General features: G+C 36.9%; 1 protein-coding gene across 3 annotated transcripts in view; it reads left to right on the forward strand.

Annotated features, from left to right (window-relative positions):
* Positions 1-19,676, forward strand: part of PRIM2 (DNA primase subunit 2) — a 427,261-nt gene that overhangs the window by 270,141 nt on the left and 137,444 nt on the right. For all 3 annotated transcript variants that reach the window (XM_063604933.1, XM_055113695.2, XM_055113696.2), the window contains one exon: positions 18,734-18,801. In XM_063604933.1, the coding sequence (XP_063461003.1) occupies positions 18,734-18,801 (68 nt within the window). The remainder of the gene's footprint in view (positions 1-18,733; positions 18,802-19,676) is intronic.

Genomic DNA, 19,676 nt, shown 5'->3' on the forward strand with positions numbered 1-19,676 from the left:
TGCCAGATATAGCAGTGAGGTTGGCCAGGTACTATATGATGCACATGCTTAAACAGAACAAAGAAATAAACCTCCAGCCCAGAACAGGGAAAGATAGTCCCTAAGAGATATGCGCAGCACAGCTTGTGAGAACTCTTTATCTCTTTATAAGGAAATGCAGGCCCAGGCACATCCTTATGTGGCTGTGCAAGGGGCCACAGGCTGCACATGAGTGGGCTTCCCAAGGATCCTTAAGCTGTAACTGAAACATCTCATGCTTAGGAGTATAACAGAGTTCTCTGTTTTAAGAATTATTCTTAATTATTGGTTATTAGTCTGGCAACTGGATTTGAGATTTGTTTGCATTTTTAAGAGTATGTGTGGTGTTTTAAAAGTGTTAGATTATTTAGGCCGGGTGCAGTGGCTTACGCCTGTAATCCCAGCACTTTGGGAGGCCAGCGCAGGCAGATCATGAGGTCAGGAGATCGAGACCATCCTAGCTAACACGGTGAAACCCCGTCTTTACTAAAAACACAAAAAACTAAGCTGGGCGTGGTGGTGGGCACCTGTAGTCTCAGCTACTCAGGAGGCTGAGGCAGGAGAATGGCGTGAACCCGGGAGGCGAAGCTTGCAGTGAGCCGAGATCGTTCCACTGCACTCCAGCCTGGGCGACAGAGTGAGACCCCCGTCTCCAGAAAAAAGAAAAGAGTTAGATTATTTATACTCAGTGTCATGAACTAATCCTTACAGGTAATTCTATTTTCTAATATTTTACCAGTTTCCTACACTGGTAAAGGTAGCACAGGGAGCTGTTCCTTTGTTAACTTATTTGGGATTCTGTCAAGATGGAGAGTTAATATAGGCTGTTGGCTCCTTCTCCCAAAACTAACCATGGAGAAACTACAGAAGTAAGAGGAAAGCAGAGATCTGAGGAAATACCTAAAATAACTATGAAAAATTATAGGGGTGACTGAAGCTGTTGCAAATTGGTATGCCTGTGTATGTGGTTTCGTGTAGGGCGCAGGGTGTCCTGAGGCATCAACCAGGAGAAGCAAAATTGTTTTAAGTGTTTTTTTTTTTTTGTCTTTGAAGTTTGAGGTTTGATGTGACTTTCTCCAATTGCTTTGAGACAATGATTGCCTGCCCCTTGCCACAGAAGTTGGTGTTAGTTGGGTTATTTCAGGGCAGCACTAAAGGCTGATGGGGTGAGGAGCTGATGAAAACAGGTACAAGCCAACCAGCTGCCCCAGGGCACTGACTCCTCCTGGAGCATGCAGATTATACCCTACTGAGATTGCCTTCTTCCAGTGCTGCTGCTTTCTGGGACTTTAAAGGCTAATCCCTTTAAAAGAGTTACCCTTTAAAGGATTTACATTTTAAAGGAGTTTCCTGGTGGTAGGCAGCAAACTGGAGTGATCAAGAGAGATTTTTGTTGCCAGTGGCTCATCCCCTCCATCCTTCTCAAATTCACCAAGAGGGACAGTACTAGGACTTGTGTTTTGGCCATTTTTTTCATGTATGTTTCTGGACCTAGTAGCTCATAGCTTGTGTTGAATATGATCCCAGAAGCCAAAATAAGTATATGGAGAGTACAGCCACTATTGAAAATATGAGGAGATAACAAAAGGAATAGTATAGACTTCATGAAGCAGAATTATCGAACCGAGGGATCAATAATTAAAAATAAACATAATAAATGTATTCAGCAATAAAGGACAATAGTAGCAGTATTAACAAACAAGAAGTCATAAAAAGAACAGAGTAGGAATATTAGATTGACAAATATAGGACCTGAAGTAAAGAGCTTAATCAGATAAATAGGATGGATATAGATAAAAGTGGATTGTTGAACTTGAATATCATGTTGAGGACCTCTGAAGGCAGAAGGAAAAGCAGAGATAGAAAATATATATTTTTTATTTTTGAAGAGACATCTCACTATGTTGCCCAGGTTGGTCTCAAACTCCTGGGCTCAAGCGATCCTTTCACCTCGGCCTGCCAGAGTATTGGGATTACAGGTGTGAGTCAATGCACCTGGCCTGGCAGAGACAGAAAATATTGAAGAAAGCTAAGAAACATGGAGGGAGAGAGATAATAGTGCTAGCTTTCAAATAATAGAATTCCCAGAAGGGAGAAAAGAATTTGAAGGAGAGAAAAATATTCAAATAAATAATGATGGTAAATTGTTCAGAATTAAGAAAGAACAAAGACTTCACATTCAAAGGGCTAAAAGAGTATCATGAAAGAAAGACAAGAAAAACCCATATCCTGATAAACTGTAGTGTAGTGAAATTTAGGAATATCAAAACCAAAGAAATCTAAAATATTTTAGAATGATAGCATAGATTATCCATATGGAACATGAGTCAGACCAGATTATCTTTTCAGCCCCTATGTTCTCAGTTACTCTGCATATTTGAGGCGAGGGAAATCACCTATATAACGTATAATTCAAAACTTGCAAAAGAAATTTATGAATTCATATTGCATTTGATAAAGTATTTCTCAACATAATAAGGGATATATTTTCTATATAACCTTCCTGATTGAAAAAGATACAGGGTGGCAGGTCATGATACATAACCTTGTAATTTTGTATAACTATTTGGGAGAAGTTACTAGCATTTTCGTTAAAGAGATACATCTCTTTTTACTTTTGGGAGTGTGTACATGCTGTTTTCTTTGATCTCATATTGCAGTATGTATTTTTTAGAAACGTGCTTTTACAGCCATAGATACAATGAAATAGATGATTTTCTAACAATAACATATAACATAAATGATTTTTAATCACATTGATGCAGGATTTTTGCTCCTTTAGCTCAGCTAGTTTTGGTTTCTTGTCTCACCACCAGGAACATTTAGGCTCACAGGCACCAGAGATTGAGTGGAGTAGAATTTATTAAGCAAAAGGAAAGCTCTCAGCAAAGAGAGGGGTCCTGAATGCAGGTTGCTGGATGCCCCCTCACAGTTGAATACCAGGGCTTTTATTTAAAAGCTGACGAGGCTGGGTTCCTTATTTGTATAAGATGCCAATTCCTGGCAGCTCCACCCAGTCCTTCCAGTGTGCGTGTGGCCCCTTAGTTTGAGCCGCTCCATATGGATTTATTTCCCCTACTGCGCATGTGTTAAGGAATGGAATTTTCTACTGCGGGCATGTTTAGGCAAGCCCCCTGTGTAAGTTCCCTTACCTGCACAAAACATCTGGTGTAAACACTTGTGGGGCGTGTCAGAGGTTGTCCGGGGACCCTTCCCTTACTGTCTGCCTAAAGCAAGATGGCTAACTCCTTTCAACATGTCCTCATGCTCCTAGATTTTAATTCATTTAAGTATCATGTTATTATTGCTTGTGTACCGGACAGAAGTCTGTCCAATAGAAATGTGAACCACATATGTAATTTAAAATTTTCTGATCTCACACCTGTAATCCCAGCACTTTGGGAGGCCGAGGCGGGCAGATCACCTGAGGTCAGGAGTTTGAGACCAGCCTGGCCAACATGGTGAAACCCTATCTCTACTAAAAATACAAAAATTAGCAGGGCATGGTGGTGGGTACCTGTAATCCCAGCTACTCAGGAGGCTGGGACAGGAGAATTGCTTGAACCCAGGAGGCAGAGGCTGCAGTGAGCCCAGATTGTGCCACTGCACTCCAGCCTGGGCGACAGAGGGAGAACTCTCTCTAAAAAAAAAAAAAAAAAAAGAAAAGAAAAAAAAAAAGGATGAAGTTAATTTTAATTTACTTGATTTAACCCAATATATTGCAAATATTGTCATTTTGATATATAATTAGTATACAAAGTTATTGAGATATTTTACATTCTTTTCTCTATGCTAAGTCTTTGAAATTTTGTGTATATTTTATGGCATATCTCAATTTGGACTAGCCACATTTCAAGAACTCAGTAGCCACATGTGGCTAGTAGCTACTGTATTGTCAGCACATCTTTAAAGCAAATAATTGTTCAATATTCTGAGAATTGTTGAGCAACTTAAGAACTGCCTTTAAGACTTCCATTTTATTAAGAATTTGTAGAACTGGATAGTTCTGTAGCAAGTGATACTTGTATCTATTATAGCTTGTAATAAAAAGGAGCATTAATACAGCAATACATTATATGTTTGCTCTAGTTTTAAGGATAGAAATTACGTCAAAGCACATAAATCTACAAAAAGTTCTGAGATTGATTGATTTCTACAGCTTTATTTTCTTAAGTCCAGATAGTTCTGCCTGGATGCTTAACAGGCAGTTCAGACTTAACATGGACAAAACTGAATCTCTCTTAGTTTTTCTTCCAGATTTATTCTTGCTCCTATTAGTGAGTAGCATCTTCATTCTTGCCTTGCATAGGGGCCAAAAAATCATCTGTCTTGATCTGCAGCTAGAATGTTGGTGAAAAGTCACAGCCTACTGTTGTAAATGTCCTGTTTCCTTAAGTCCTTTGTTGCCCATATGTTTACTATATGTCTTTAACCAAAAATATTTACTATACTTTTAGGTAATGTTAATGTAATTTAAAAAATCAGTGGCAACTTATGGCAAACACATGTGTTTTTTGGTAGTTGACTTTAAAATTATGTGAACTCTTTGATAGTTCACATGAGAGCACTGTTGAAGCATCTTAGTAGGATAGATTTTAGTTCATGCTGGCATTAATTTGCATTTGATTAAAATAAACTGAGGGAGAAATAAATCAGGCACAAATAGCAGAACAGGAAAATCAAGCTTTACATTTGGTGCTCTGTGCTTTGTCCAGAGGATCTTGTGACCATTCATTCAAAACATTTTACTAAAGAAAACAAAATTTAACTAAGACATGCAAGATGAAAATCTCTCCCTCCTCCTAGTTTTATAACTGTTGGTGGTTCTTTAATTGCAACAAAGTGCATTTTTATTTAAAGATTGTGGCTGCTTCAAAATAATACTATTTGGGGCTTCCTGTGTGTATTGAGACCTCTTGGAACTAACATTGCCTATGGGTTTTTGTTCCTTTTCCCTTTTCCTAGGATGTGTAATGAAACATGAAGACGTCAAGTATAAAGGATGGCAATTGCTCAGACTTGTCCTTTGCTTGTCTGGTTATCCATCAAACACTATCAGTGTGATTGTGCCAGAAAGTATGAAATAATGTTATTGGAAAGCAGTCAGTCAACTGTATGTCCAAGGTCACTTAAAAGTCTCAGCCAACTGTTCTGATATCAAAGAGCATTTTACAAATATGATATATTAAAATGATTACTCTTAGGAAGTGTATCCCCAAACATGCTTACTTTACCCCGACTCTTGATTTTATGCCTTGGTACTTTGAGTAGGATAGGGCAGGTACAGATAATAGTATGTCACAGTGGTCTGGAATCTACATCCTTCCTGCTTGCAGTATGGTGTTAGCTAGGGTCCATTCCATCACGAAAGCGGCAGCTCATCATTTTGGGCACTCAGAAGAATAGGCAGTTGTTATAATAGCTACATTGTTTTTTTAAAAAACTTATGCAAGCAGGTAAGGGTTTTTTCACTTTTAGACCAGCATCTTTTCTTTACTGTAGAATCTAATTATTGTCTCTAATCTAAAAGGAGATAGAAAAATGTAGTAACCTAAAGGAAACAAAGAATAAGAAAAATATCTACTTTTCGTAAGAAAGGAATTTTGCATGTAATTTGATTTACTAGGTGACCTAAGTTAACAGGGAACTGATTTATATTTTTACTGGTATTAATACATTAAATTCAGGGGTTTCTGTGTTGTTAAAGGAATTCTGTGTCATTTGAAACTTCTATGAATTTAGAAATGAGAAGACATCAGTGATCTAGGTGGCTACTTGTGATGATTCCTAGTTTTGTAAGGAAAATAAAAAGGAGATGGAAAAAGGATTTGGAACAACCCTGATGTGTTTGTTACAACATTTCAAAATATGTCTATTTCATTTTCCTTCCAACATCCTCAATAATATTAAATGAGTTTTGTCTCTAAATTTGTGATGAATTAAACATTTGTGAAATGCATCCTATGTAATGTTGGATCAGAAGGCTGAGGTGAAAATTCCAATTGACATAAATGTGCTTATCACAGTGAAGACATTATACTTTTCTATTTTCATTTCATAATCAATGGTTTCTATTGATTTTTCTGTGTTAGCAATGGAAATTATTTACTTTTCTTGTTCTGTTTTGTTTTAAATATAATTAGGAAAGTTTTATAATTAATCACAAGGCTCTAGTTTTAATAGGCAAAACATGTTTATGTGTAATTGAAGTTAGTCACATAGTTTAAGAAGCTCCCTTTAGAAGGGCTTAAAAATAGAAATCCTTTAGTAGAGCAACAAAATTATGTAATAGTCTCATTTATTTTTAAAGAAAAACTGTAGTATTAGTTTATGAATAAAGAAAATAGCTTAAATTTAAACCGAATGAGTCCAAAAATAGTGCAATATCTGATTATTTCAGTTAGATAAATAAACTGAGTGAGATGTAGAGGCACACTGGGCTGTTCTATATTTTAAAACATTTTCAACATCTACAAAGGCAAGATATCTATCAAGGAAGACGTCATTGTGCTCTAAGAGAGCAGAGACCCCGTCTCTACTAAAAATACAAAAAATTAGCCGGGCGTGGTAGCGGGCGCCTGTAGTCCCAGCTACTCGGGAGGCTGAGGCAGGAGAATGGCGTGAACCCGGGAGGCGGAGCTTGCAGTGAGCCGAGATCGCGCCACTGCACTCCAGCCTGGGCGACAGAGCGAGACTCCGTCTCAAAAAAAAAAAAAAAAAAAAAAAAAAAAAAAGAGAGCAGAGAAAATTAAGTCACAGAGGCAAGGAAAAGTAGCTGAAGCACTAACCAAATGAATACTTTCTGCTGCATCTGTTAACATAAACATTAGAGGTATGTTGTTAGCCATCTGGGGCTACCATTCTTGAATTATACATTTGGATCAGTGGTTTGAGGTTCAGCTGTTGGGGAAATGGAAATCTCTATGTATTCTTGTTGATTACTTGCCCTTCAGTTCTTCAAGTGCATTTCCAAGGACTATGTTTTGTTACACAACAGATTACTGTTACTGAGGCATTAGTAATAATCTTGTCCACCTCCTACACTCCACTCCCCATAACCTTGATGTTTCGTTTTGTTTTTGTTTTTGAGACAGGGTCTTGCTTTGTCACCTAGGCTGGAGTGTAGTGGTACAGTCATAGCTAACTGCAACCTTGATCTCCTCAGCTTAAGCAATCCTTCTACCTCAGCCTCTCAAGTAGCTGGGATTACAGGCACGTGCCACCACACTCAGCTGATTTTTTTTTTATTTTTAGTGGAGATGAAGTCTTGCTATATTCCCAGGCTGGTCTCAAACTCCTGAGCTGAAGCAGTCCTCTTGCCTGGGCCTCCCTAAGTGCTGGGATTACAGACTTGAGCCACTGCGCCCAGCCCACTCTGAATTGTTTTATAGCCATTCCCAAATGTTAATGAAAGTCCAAATTGGGGGAAAAAGAGTTCCTGCAGAAAATGATATAGTGTATATTTACATATACATGTCTTTTCTGTGTCTCTTCACTTTGGTAATTAATATAATTGTGGATCTTTGACATTGATTTTAGATTACTTAATAAAGAATTTATTTAAGTGTAGTGCAGAATAGATTATCTTTAATGTTTGCAAAAAGTGGTACACTGTTTAGTAATATTTAGGTAAAATGGTAAGATTGCCAGTGTAATGGGCAGGTTATATGTCTGGAAATAGGCTCAGCAGGAAGTTAAAGGAATCATGGCCTATACTGCTGACAGAAGATACACAACATGCACTATGAAACCCACTATTCAGTCGGGGCCCTCTTTTAAACATTTACTAGAAGCCTGTAGATATGGTTGGTAACTCCAGTGTACATAGTAGAATTTATGTGCGTATTTAGGAATTTCTATGAGAAACTTCCACATAAAAAGATTTTGTGCAAGATTCATGCTTACAATAAACAGTAAAGGAACAGTTTTGGTTCTGGAAAACCTAGATAAGCGTTTATTTTCTTACATTAAATAAGAAATTGACAAACGTATGTTTAGGTAAATATGGTATAGATGTTTAGGAGACAAAAATGATGAATGAAAATACAATAATAATAAGGAATTTTAGAACTTCAGTTATTGCCTCACAAATTTATTAAGTGAATGAAAAAATCTAGGAATTTAAATGGTTTTTAGAGTCTTTGCATAAAACGATTTTTGGCTCAAAAAAAAGTCATCTCTGTCTCTCTGAACAGTGGTAGTCACATGAAAACACAGTGAAAAGATCCAGAATTGTCTCAGCCAACTCCCAGCCTCAATTGTACCACCAAAGACTTACCTCACGTGGGCTGTAAGGAGTAAAAATGTAGTAATATGTTTTCTAAAGTAATAAAATGGCCAAATGTATGGGGCTAACTATACTAAGGAATAGATAAAACCATAGGATAACAATGGCACTGTGTAACTCAGTGGTAAAATAATTAAACATATTTATAGTAAAAGCAAGAACATGTTCTAGAGTCAAATGTAAATTTTGTATACACTTTTAAGATAACTATATGACATTAAAGGAAGTTGATGGTTAGGGCATAAAGGTCACCTGTGGTTCACCCTCCTTGAATGTTCCAGGTACCTTTGGCTGAACAGTTTGAGAGGCCTTGAGGAGCCTCAGAGATAATATCCAAGGGAGAAAAGTCCGTGATCCATGTACATTTATCACTGCATATCTCTTAATACCTTTTTTCCCCTTGCTCAAGCGATTGTTTTACATTTCTAAGTGATGTAGAGCATCACTAGGGTGCTTAGGTTAGCCTTTGAATAACAAGCTTCTTTTCACACCATAGGTTTCATGATCAAAAATCAGCACTGGGATGTCTGCTTGCACTATTCCCAGGTTTGCTTCCTTGGTTCTTCATATCATCCAGACCCCTGAACTGGAAATATCTTGTTAACTCTGCACTGTTTAATATTCTTTGGAAATTAAACTACTTGGGCATGTTTAGAGCTCAAATGGAATCTATGCGTTTTGCTTGACAAGGTCGTTGGTTGCTTTTTAGAGCTTACATATTGAAAATCATGTTTGCAGCCAGCTGACAGAGAAATTTCCGTGTATCAAAGCATTGTTGTGATGAAACCACCTCTGTTGTGAAGATCCCCTGAAATAACGTGTGTGAGAGCCCTGTGGAAACCAAAAAGTGCTGTGGGCATTTGAACACTAGACTGTTATGATTAGTGATGAACAGCATCTCAGCCTGCCAAGGGAGAACATGAAACTGGAGAACAAATTTGGTTCCAGGAGCAAGGGGAAATGTAATGTGGAATCTCACAGTTTGGGGTTTGTAATTGGGATCTGTTGCTATTATAAGAAAATGTAGTTCAAAAGACACAGGATTGTCTGTTGTTAAAATCAATGAAGTTAAAAGAGCAGCTGCTTGTAAAAGTTAATTTTATTTGACATCTGCCTTGGTCCCAGTAATAAAAGTGATAGTTCTGTTGAACAACTTGTTCTCTTTAAAGCTATATCTTTTTGTTGCTGTGAGGTCTGTTTAAATAAATTGTTGCCTTTTGATTTTTTAAAAAAATTTTCCTGATCTATAAATTGTTTATCTCTTAGAATACATATATAAGCATAACCTATTCATCTTTAATTTACTAGAAAAGTGTTGGCATTCTAGATTTTGAGTTGGCACGCTTGGGAGTTATAAAATGCAGTAGGAGCCATCTCAAATCTTGTATGAAATGGGGAGAATGCAAAGACATTTTGAAAAATATTCCCTATTTATTTTCCATTAAAATAAACGTAAATTTGGTTCTTTGTCATTTTACATAATAAATAATATTTATCTCTTTGTCATTTGTAAGTAATAAGTGCCACTGCCCTAATACCACTGTAAGAGAATACTATTCTGGTTCTTTGAATAGGCAATATTAAATGAAAAGAAGGGACCTAAATTGTACTGATTACCTGTCTTGGATTTCTTGATATTGTCATTCCTCTTGAGTTTTTGTAAGGAAGCTGAAGTGAGTGGTAGAGGGTGAAAACACCAGAGAACAAAATTGAGCAATATTTTCCAAGTGAGCATTGTTTTCCTGTCATTTTTATGTGTTTTAATTTCGCCAGTGTTGGGTGAACAGTTCAGAGAAGGGATTCATTATTTTAAAATGAAGCCACCCTCTTGTTCTTCATTTTCAACAGATTGGGCCACCTTTGCTTTTAAAGTGTCGTTGACTCTTTAAGAACCATTTACCATATTTGCTTACGTATTTACCTCCTTGTGTATTCTTGTTCCCTCCCTTCATGCTCATCATTTGAAAAAGAAAATCATGAAAAATATGTTCTTCCTACAGGCCCTTTTCAATCCTTTCAAACAATTCTACTTCAAAATAGCAATTGGCTAACAGCAGAATATCCTTTAGGGGGTTTTAAGAGCAACAGTCAGCTTCATAGCTGGAGGCAGAGGAACATTTTTTCACAAAGTGAAATTCATTTATTCTAGGTGTACGACAAGAGTTATAGGAGCTACTGGTTATGCTTTCTAACTAATCTATAATCGCTTAAAATCAATGTTACACAACTTCAAGTCTATTGGCAAAATTTCCTGTTCCAGCTAAGAATGGCACATGCCCGACAGATATCTCTAATCTCCCATTCCTTATCCAGAGCAGACATTTCAATATGTACTGTTTCCTGGATGTGGCTTGTAACTGATGGCATTTAGGACATACTTCTTGGCATTTGAGGGAACAACAGAAACAAGGTCATTCTCACCTTCTCCTGACTCCTTCTCTTCTGAAGCAGGCCATAAACCCTAGCCAACCTCCTCCTGAGGTAGGTTATAAAACCTTCATTAGAGATGTGCCCTTCCTAAACCTGTCTTATATCTGAAGACACAGGGACAAAGAGAAGATTCTGAACAAACAGGACTTGCTAAGTTCCCCCCAGTTAATTACCATTAGACTATACCCTTTGGTCCTTCAGTCATACTTCTGCACAACTGTCCATAAAAAACACACGTTTCCCTTTTTCTTTCGGTCTTCATTTCTGAAGGCTCCCATATCACATAAAACTTAAATTTGTATGTTTTACTCTTGTTAATCTGTCTTTTGTTATAGGACTCTCAGTCCTGAACCTAGTGATGGGAAAGAAAGATAATACTTTTTCTTCTCTACAGAATGAACCCTCAACATAGTGCTCTAATGAGCTACTAGTTAATAACAGTTGGACATCCCTGTTTTATGCATATAGTATGGGAAGGTTTAGGCAGTTCATGGCTTTATCTGCTACTTATTTGCTGATAACACTTAAATCTAAATGTAAATCTCTCCTGGTCTCTACATCCATATATATTTAGTTACCTCTTAGTTAGTTGAAAGCACCTCAAATTCAGCATGCCTAAAATGAAACTTACAATTTTCCTTCATTTCCCACCTTCCTCTTCTGTAGCCACTATCTTGCAGCTGATAGAGCTGTCTACCTACCTGCACGTCCTCTCCATCTTCCCCTTCTCTGACAGTCAGTTCTGTGGAGCATACCTTTACATATTTCTTATGTACATGTCTTCCTTTCTGTCCCTACTGCCTCTGCCATAATTTGGCTCTTCATCTTGGATCCCTAGATCACTGCATGTGCCACCCTTTTGACCTCTTTGCCTCTACTTTAGTTTGCCCTCCTCCAAGCCATTCCTCACCCTGCTAGAAAATAAGTCAGTTTTCACTCTCTGCCTCTCTTGAACTATTGCAAACACAAATGTATGCAAAATAGTAGAACATTCGTGTATTTACCTCTAGGAATTAACCAGTGTTAACATTTTGTCAACCTAAAATAATCAAAAGGGTCAGAGTCTAGTTGAAAGAAGGTTTACTCAAGCAAAAAGTTTGGACTAGCCATACGGGAAACACAGACTCCAAAGAATGGAAGGCAGTGTTCCAAAGTGTAAAAGCATAGGATTGCTTATATAGACAAAACGTAGGGAAGTTTAACACAATTTCAACATCTTTCTATGTTAGGCTTAATGCATACTTAGAATGATTTGATTAGTTAAGGCGGTCTTTTTCTTTCTGGAAAGATATTTAACATTCCACATTGAAGATGTAACTGTCATGGAGTCTTGGGTGCCATCTGGTCTGAGTTAGGTAAGGACAATAAAGAAGGCCTGTTAATCTGTAACAAAGGTCAGTGATTGGAAGCAGGGAGGTTTGGTCTCTCCTAGTTATTTACAGAACCAATACAATGAAAAGAGAGATAAGCTAAAGTCTAAGAAACAGAATTGCAAACATGTTAAGTGATTCAGTCTCCAGAGCTTTACTTCTTCCTTGGCATAAATTTAGAGGATTGTATGTGCTTCAGAACTTTCTTGGATTGAATCCAAGGAAAGGATGAGAATATCTCTGATAAAACCAAAGCTTTCACTGTCCCTAGTCTCCTTTCCTCTTGCTTTTCCTAGGTGCAACCAAAATTGCTTCCTACCCCACTTGTTAAAAAGTGTTATTGAATAGATAATGTAATTCTAACAATTACCTTTTCCATCCTGATCAAGTTTATTTTTAGCTATATTAAACAAATTAATTTAAGAGGGAAGTCTAAAAAGAAAAAATATTTTGTTTGCTTTACTCTTGAAAAGATATGACATCCAGATTTTTCTATATTTGAGTAGATTTACCTTATGATTACTATTGGATTTCAGGGTTTTTTTTCCTTTTTTTGGAGACAGAGTTTTGCTCTTGTCAGCCAGGCTGGAGTGCAGTGGTGTGATCTCTGCTCACTACAACCTCTGCCTCCTGGGTTCAAACGATTATCCTGTCTCAGCCTCCTGAGTAGCTGGGATTACAGGCGCCCGCCACCACGCCGAGCTAGTTTTTGTATTTTTAGTAGAGACGAGATTTCACCATGTTGTCCAGGCTGGTTTCAAACTCCTGACCTCAGGTGATCCACTCGCCTCAGCCTCCCAAAGTTCTGGGAATACAGGCATGAGCCACTGTGCCTGGCTGGATTTCAGTGTTTTTAAAACTTTATGTCCTTTTTATGTGGGGTGTTTTGAGACAGGTATTTTGGACTCTCTTTCAAAATAACTAACCTACCAGGAGCTACAAGTTATTTATATAGCAATAATATCTTGAAAGGTGTTTAAACACACACTTTTATTTTAGCATTGTGATTTAAATAACAAAGGCTATTTCTTTACATTGGTCTGAGTCTTATTTGAATACAGTCATATTTACACTGTCTGTTCCTTAGTTACTTTATATAAATTTTTGAAGCAGTCTCAGTCTTGGCTGGTTAGGTTTTTTTGTTCTTTTAAATGGCTGTTCACTGTAAACGACTTTGAACTTTGTGTGTTTGAAATTTTTAATAATGTTGGGAAAATATATATTCAGCCAATATTTCTGCTTTATTTCTAACAATCAATTGGTGACCCAACCCCCTCCACCAAAAACCAGAGAGACATAGATTAGAAGGAAGGAACTATGTCATGGTCACTCTTTTGGTAGTGACTGTTATAGTATATTTTAAGAAATAAAAGTAAAATTTTAAGCCCCCCAGCCAAGGGAACCCTAGAGAAACCTTGGAAGTTGAGTTCCCAGCCATGATGGAATGGGAGGTCAGACATGCCTCATTATGCCCCATCTCTTGCTAACTGCCATTAGGCTAAACAGAAATGAGCCCTCAGGAAAGACTCATTCCATCCCTGATATCAACCAACCACCTGATGCTCACCCTTCCCTTTGCAGTTTCCACACAACAGTTTACCAACATTCCCTCCTGACAAGAGACTACTAACTACAGAATGGTTCAGGCCAGTCTATGCAGGATGTGCAGTGAGGGTTTTCATATTCTTTGCTTCACCATCCGATGCCGGAAAGCTCCACCTTTGGATCATGCTAATGCCGCCATTTTTTTACACGTGACTCATGAAGGGACGTGAACCTTAATTGCATGTGTACATGCTTCTCCTCTCATAAATATTCATGACTCCTCCTATAGCTTATTAAATATGTATATTTGGCTACCCTGTTCAGCATAAATTCCTATTTCCTTTGCTCGTCCCTCGAAGTGTCTATTTCTGGCTTCCGGGCAGAGGCTACACTTCCTAGCCTATCAGAATGGCCATCCGGCAGGCTGCAACCCTTTATGAGAAATAAAGCTTCTCTTTCCAGATTTATGAACCTCATCCTTTTTCAGTTGACAATCCATAATTTGAGTTTTGGACTGCTAGTTTTGGGCTACTTGTTTCTTTTGAACCAGGAGGTCACAGTTTCAACTACATTGCAGGGTAGTGCACTTGCCCTCATTTTAACAGAAGGTCTTGGATATTCCATTTAGCTGGAAATGAAAAGAGAAACGCGTATGACTCCTCTCCTTGATAGGACATATTTACTAATGAAAACAATTAGAAATACAAGACCAAAAGGATCAGTGTCTAGGGCAGACTTTTCTAAACCTATGCCTCTGTTGGAAATATTTCAGATGGGTAAACCTTACATTCACTCTACAAAACTTAGTGAGTACATACTGCATGCCATACCATGTGCTGTTCTAAGCAGTCGGGGGAAAGTGATGACAAGATGGAAGAGGTTCCTGCCCTGACAGAGCTTAAATTCTTGTGATGAGAGAAAGACACAGTAAGAAAATTAATCAGATAATTTCAGATAGTGATAAATGTTGTGAGGTACCTGAGTAATGGTTAGAATACCCTGCTGCTTTACGAAGAGTTAGGGAATACCTACTGCTTTACCAAACCTTTGTTGGGAAAGTATAGATTTAGTCAATATTTCTGCTTTATTTCTAACAATCATTTAGTGACCTAGCCCCCTCCACCAAAAATCAGAGAGACATAGATTAGAAGGAAGGAACTATGGCTGGGTGCAGTGGCTCACGTGTACAATCCCAGCACTTTGGGAGGCCGACGCGGGTGGATCGCTTGAGGTCAGGAGTTCGAGACCAGCCTGGACAACATGGTGAAACCCCATCTCTATTAAAAATACAGAAATTAGCTGGGCATGGTGGCACACACCTGTAATCCTAGCTACTCAGGAGGCCGAGGCAGGAGAATTGCTTGAATGCGGGAGGCGGAGGTTGGAGGTTGCAGTGGGCCAAGATCACACCACTGCACTCCAGCCTGGGTGACAAAGCAAGGCTCTGTCTTAAAAAAAAAAAGAAGGAACTATGTTGTGGTCAATCTTTTGGTGGTGCGTGTTATAGTATATCTTGAGAAATAAAATTCTAAACCCTTGGTAAAGCATCAGTTACCCTTTACCAAAGGTTAGGGAAGGCCTCTGTGAGGAGGTGATATTTGAGCCAAATCCCAAATGATGTGAAGAAATTTTCCATGAAAAAATTTGGGAATCTTAAAGACTAAAAATCTGTGAGGTAAAGTAAATCTTGAAGAGTGCTGTCCTGTTTTGAGGGGTGAGGGACTCAAAGGAGACAGAAGTGCTCTGAGATTAGGTGAAGGCTTCTGGCCATGCCAGCAACTAGTTGCTTGTGGCCTGAGGAACCTGCTTTCCTCATGCATAAAATGACAAAGTTGGATCAGGCACCTCCAGACTCTCTTTTGTCTCTTGTACTTTGAACGTATTTGACATTTATTGGCATTTTTCTTTATTTTTATAATTTACAAGGGTACAAGTGTAGTTTTGTTACATGGATATATTGTGTAGTGGTGAAGTCTGGAGTAACCACCTGATTTATTGGCATTTAATGGAGGATTATTAGTTGGTAAAATGAATTATTTTTGTAACCAGATAGATGTCAAAGGGCAAAATTTACCCAGTAATACTAATTTTTAAAATGAGATTTATATAAGAGTTAGTGATCTGTTACACTTGTCTAAAAACAGTGGAAACTGTATTGGTTAATTCAGTGTGCTAATATAGTTTTAATAATGAAAGGACATCTTAACTCACCCCTAACCTTTCAACAATAATGAGAAATAAGCTATAAGTTATGCCAAATTCTATGATGGTTCCCATGAAATAGCCCAAACTTAAACAACTCGTTTAGGCTTTGCAGATGCAAACTGTGATAGATCTTCCTTCTCTTTCATTCTTGGTGATTTATGTGTCCGGTACATTGTTGTGTTTTCTATAAAAAGAAAAAAAATTAAAACATAGTTGGAAGCAAAAGTCGATTTAACCTGGGTAGATACAGCTTTCTAGTTGTAGAGGAAATGCTAAAAATCTCATTGTGACAGTGTATTGCTTTCTTGGAAGGCTTGATAATTGTTACTTAGTTTAGTTTTGATTTATATTTAGTTTTGCTCAAAGCAGGAATTTTAAAAGCTTTATGAAACATAGACATATACTTTCATTTTTATCAATTAATGAAATTACATACTTGCTAAACTAAACATCTGTTGTGTTGCAAGTGCTAGGGATGCAGTTACCACTCACAGTCCAGTGGATGTAAGTAGTAACTACGTTAGCTCAGAGAAAAATTTCAGAAGAAATGGAGCCAATAGTTCCTAAAATGAAGTTTGCATTCTGTCAGCAAAAGGTTAGCAGATGGGTTTGCCACTTTAAAGAGCTTTGGAATAGCTTTATTACTTCATATCCTTAACATGAAGAGATGCATGCTGTTTTTGTAAGCGCTAATTGTTTTAAAAGTTGAAAAGAAAACCTTTGGAAAACTCAGAAATCTTCCTTGAAATAATTTTACTCAGAGCATTGGCCTCTCCCTGGTTTAGGAATCATTCTTGCCAGAGATTCAATCTCGAAAGTAAGTTGGAGGTGGGAAGGGGAGGATGGGAAAACTCAAACCGTCGAGCACATGTGTTCCAGAAAACTGGAGCTATGGAAAATTTCTACCTGATGTGCTGTCATTGTGTTTTGTGGAATTGGCAGAAGCTGTATAGTCAGTCAATCATTCTGTGCCTATTGTTTCAGTAATGCCACCTAAAAGGAAAATTTTAAGAAAATGTCTGATGAAAGACTGATGTAGTAACTTTACCCTGGGAGCCAGAGGGAATTACTAGATGATTTTAATTAGGGGTGTGGTTAACTTTCATTTTGAAAATTTCACTCTGACCTTGGTATAAATTAGGGAAGGGGCAAGAATGGCAGCAGAAACAACAGTGGAGATGTGTTAGTAGTTTAGGGAAAAGGAAATGAAGACTGAAATTAAGATGAAGGGGTAGATTTGAAAATCTTTCCTATATGGACTTAACAGATGTCTAGAATATTTTGCTGTTACTGAGGTGTTGTTTGCCTCTATTAGAAAGCATACTATATAGATTGACAGAAGTGACTGAAAAAGCCCACTCTGTCTGCTCTGTTTTCAGAGAACTGACTTTTGAAATGTCTAGATAAATCATTTAAATCGTTTTAGAACACAGCTTTGGTTCTGAGACATGAAATCTCTTGAACAATGAAAATGGCATTTTGTAACAGGATTTGACATTAACAGATAAAGGATGTATTAAAGTATTAAAGTGTTTTGTTTATAGAATTTGATAACCTTGATAACATCTTATATGTTACATATATGTTACTTAGTATTTTTTTAATACTTAGTACTTAGTATTTTAATACTTAGTATTTTTCAGGGATACTGAAAGTCTGTTGATTGTGCTAAAATTGCAGCAGATTAATTGTCTCACTTTATTGTATTTTAAATTAGTAACTGTCGACATGTTGACTCTTGTACAAAATTGGGAAAGCTTCTCCATTATTATTAGAATATGGCACTTTGGTCAACTTTTTTTCAAAAATATAAAAGATATTTTTAGATGATAGTTTTATTTGCATAATATAAAAATTAGATTTGATGAATTAAATGTCTGTTTTCCATTTTTAGGAAATTGTAATTAATGTTTGAAAAAAATTAAAAAGAGAGGATACACTATATAAACCCAAAGGATATCTTTCAGTTTGTTGCTTGTCTTAAGGTTCTTTTTTGTGAATTGTTAAATGATTGATTAGCAAAATATGAGAACCATTTTGATCATAATTGAATCTTGAAGACATTTATCTTTTATTTTTGTTTTGATGTTTTATTAAGTTTACCTCAAGCTATCTGATTACTTTGAATGAATGTCTTTAATTTCCTTGTGTCAAATTCTTATAAAAAGGTATTCTCTTAAGAACAGAGAAGAAAATAGAGATACATAGATATATAATTAATATTGTTGTAATAAAATAGATCATAAATTCACATTTTGATGATATGCTGTCAAGTTGGTACACAATATTGGCTCTGACTTCTTATTTCCTAGCTCAATTTGAGGTCATATTTCAATATTAAATACTTTGAGTTGCTTCTGTATACTTGAAAGATATCCTTGGTTCCTTATAGTCATGTGTCTGACAGAATAAAGTACATACACTTCTGTATGTAACCAATTTCACAGTGGCTTAGCTATAAATCAGAATTTGTCTTCCCAATTTATTCATCATCTTAGGACTCAGTGCTACAAGATTGGTTATTATACAATTTTACACTTAGAAGTTTTTCCATTTTTATTTACAAAGATAATAGTCTCATAAGTGAATGCTTTTTCATGAACTCAGGACACTCCCTTTTACTCTCTGTTTTGCTCACCTTTTTCTTTACTTTTAAGCTTAGTGACATACCCTATGTCCTTAGAACCATGTAGCTAGCTTTGATCACGTAATGTGTCAGGTTTTTATATAATTTCTTGATTTGAAAAAAGAGAAATAGAACCTTATATTTTTAAGTATTGCCTCCCTATCTGCCCTTCAGCTCATTTTACATTTAGTATTCAAATATGTTCGGTGTTCGGCCTTTGCTGTTTTTACTAATTTTCTTCCCTGCTTTTAGTTAACAGCCAGGTCCTTGCCTGCTGTGCAGTCTGATGAAAGACTTCAGCCTCTGCTCAATCACCTCAGGTAATCTAAAGGCACAGCCTTGTTATGCTTATAAATCCAAGTGCAGTAAAGTGAATAAAGTATATTAAAGTGGTGAAACCCCTTCAATTACTAAAAACTTATTTTTTTTTCTTGCTTTCATTCCATTATTCAAATTGAAGTTCTTAATACCATGTACTTGTTACCCTTACTTTATTTAGGGCACTGTAGAAAGCTCTTTTAATTCAACAACAGTGTGCTGAACTGCTTGATAAGTTTAAGTTAAATGAGTAGAGATAACTAACTTTACAGAAAGATCTCAAATGAATGAGCTATTTACGTAAATACAAGGTTAAGGCATACTTTTATTGAGGATAGATGAGTTAGATGGAGTTTGTTTCTAAATACAAAAATAATATAGTCTCATTATTTAAAAAATAAAGTTAGAAAATACAGGAAAGGAAAAGGAAAAACCTATCATTACTACTCAGAAATAATGTTTATCCTTTCTATGTTTTTTAATTTTAATTTTAATTTTTTATTTTTTGAGATGGAATCTTGCTCTGTCGCCCAGGCAGTGGTGCGATCTCCACTCACTGCAACCTCCGCCTCCCAGATTCAAGCAATTCTTGTGCCTCAGCTTCCCAAGTAGCTAGGATTACAGGTGTGGGGCACCTCGCCTGTTTAATTTTTGTTTTTTTAGTAGAGACAGGGTTTCGCCATATTGGCCAGACTGGTCTCGAACTCCTGACCTCAGGTGATCCACCTGCCTCAGCCTCCCAAAGTGCTGGGATTACAGGCATAAGCCACCGCACCCTGACCTTTCTATGTTTTTGTTGTTGTTGTTGTCGTTGTTGTTTTTTACTTAGTGTTGAAATTATAGTTTATGTGACTATTTTTTCCATTTTTATAAATAT

This window comes from Pan paniscus, chromosome 5 (assembly GCF_029289425.2).
Source record: "Pan paniscus chromosome 5, NHGRI_mPanPan1-v2.0_pri, whole genome shotgun sequence".
NCBI classification, from domain to species: domain Eukaryota; kingdom Metazoa; phylum Chordata; class Mammalia; order Primates; family Hominidae; genus Pan; species Pan paniscus.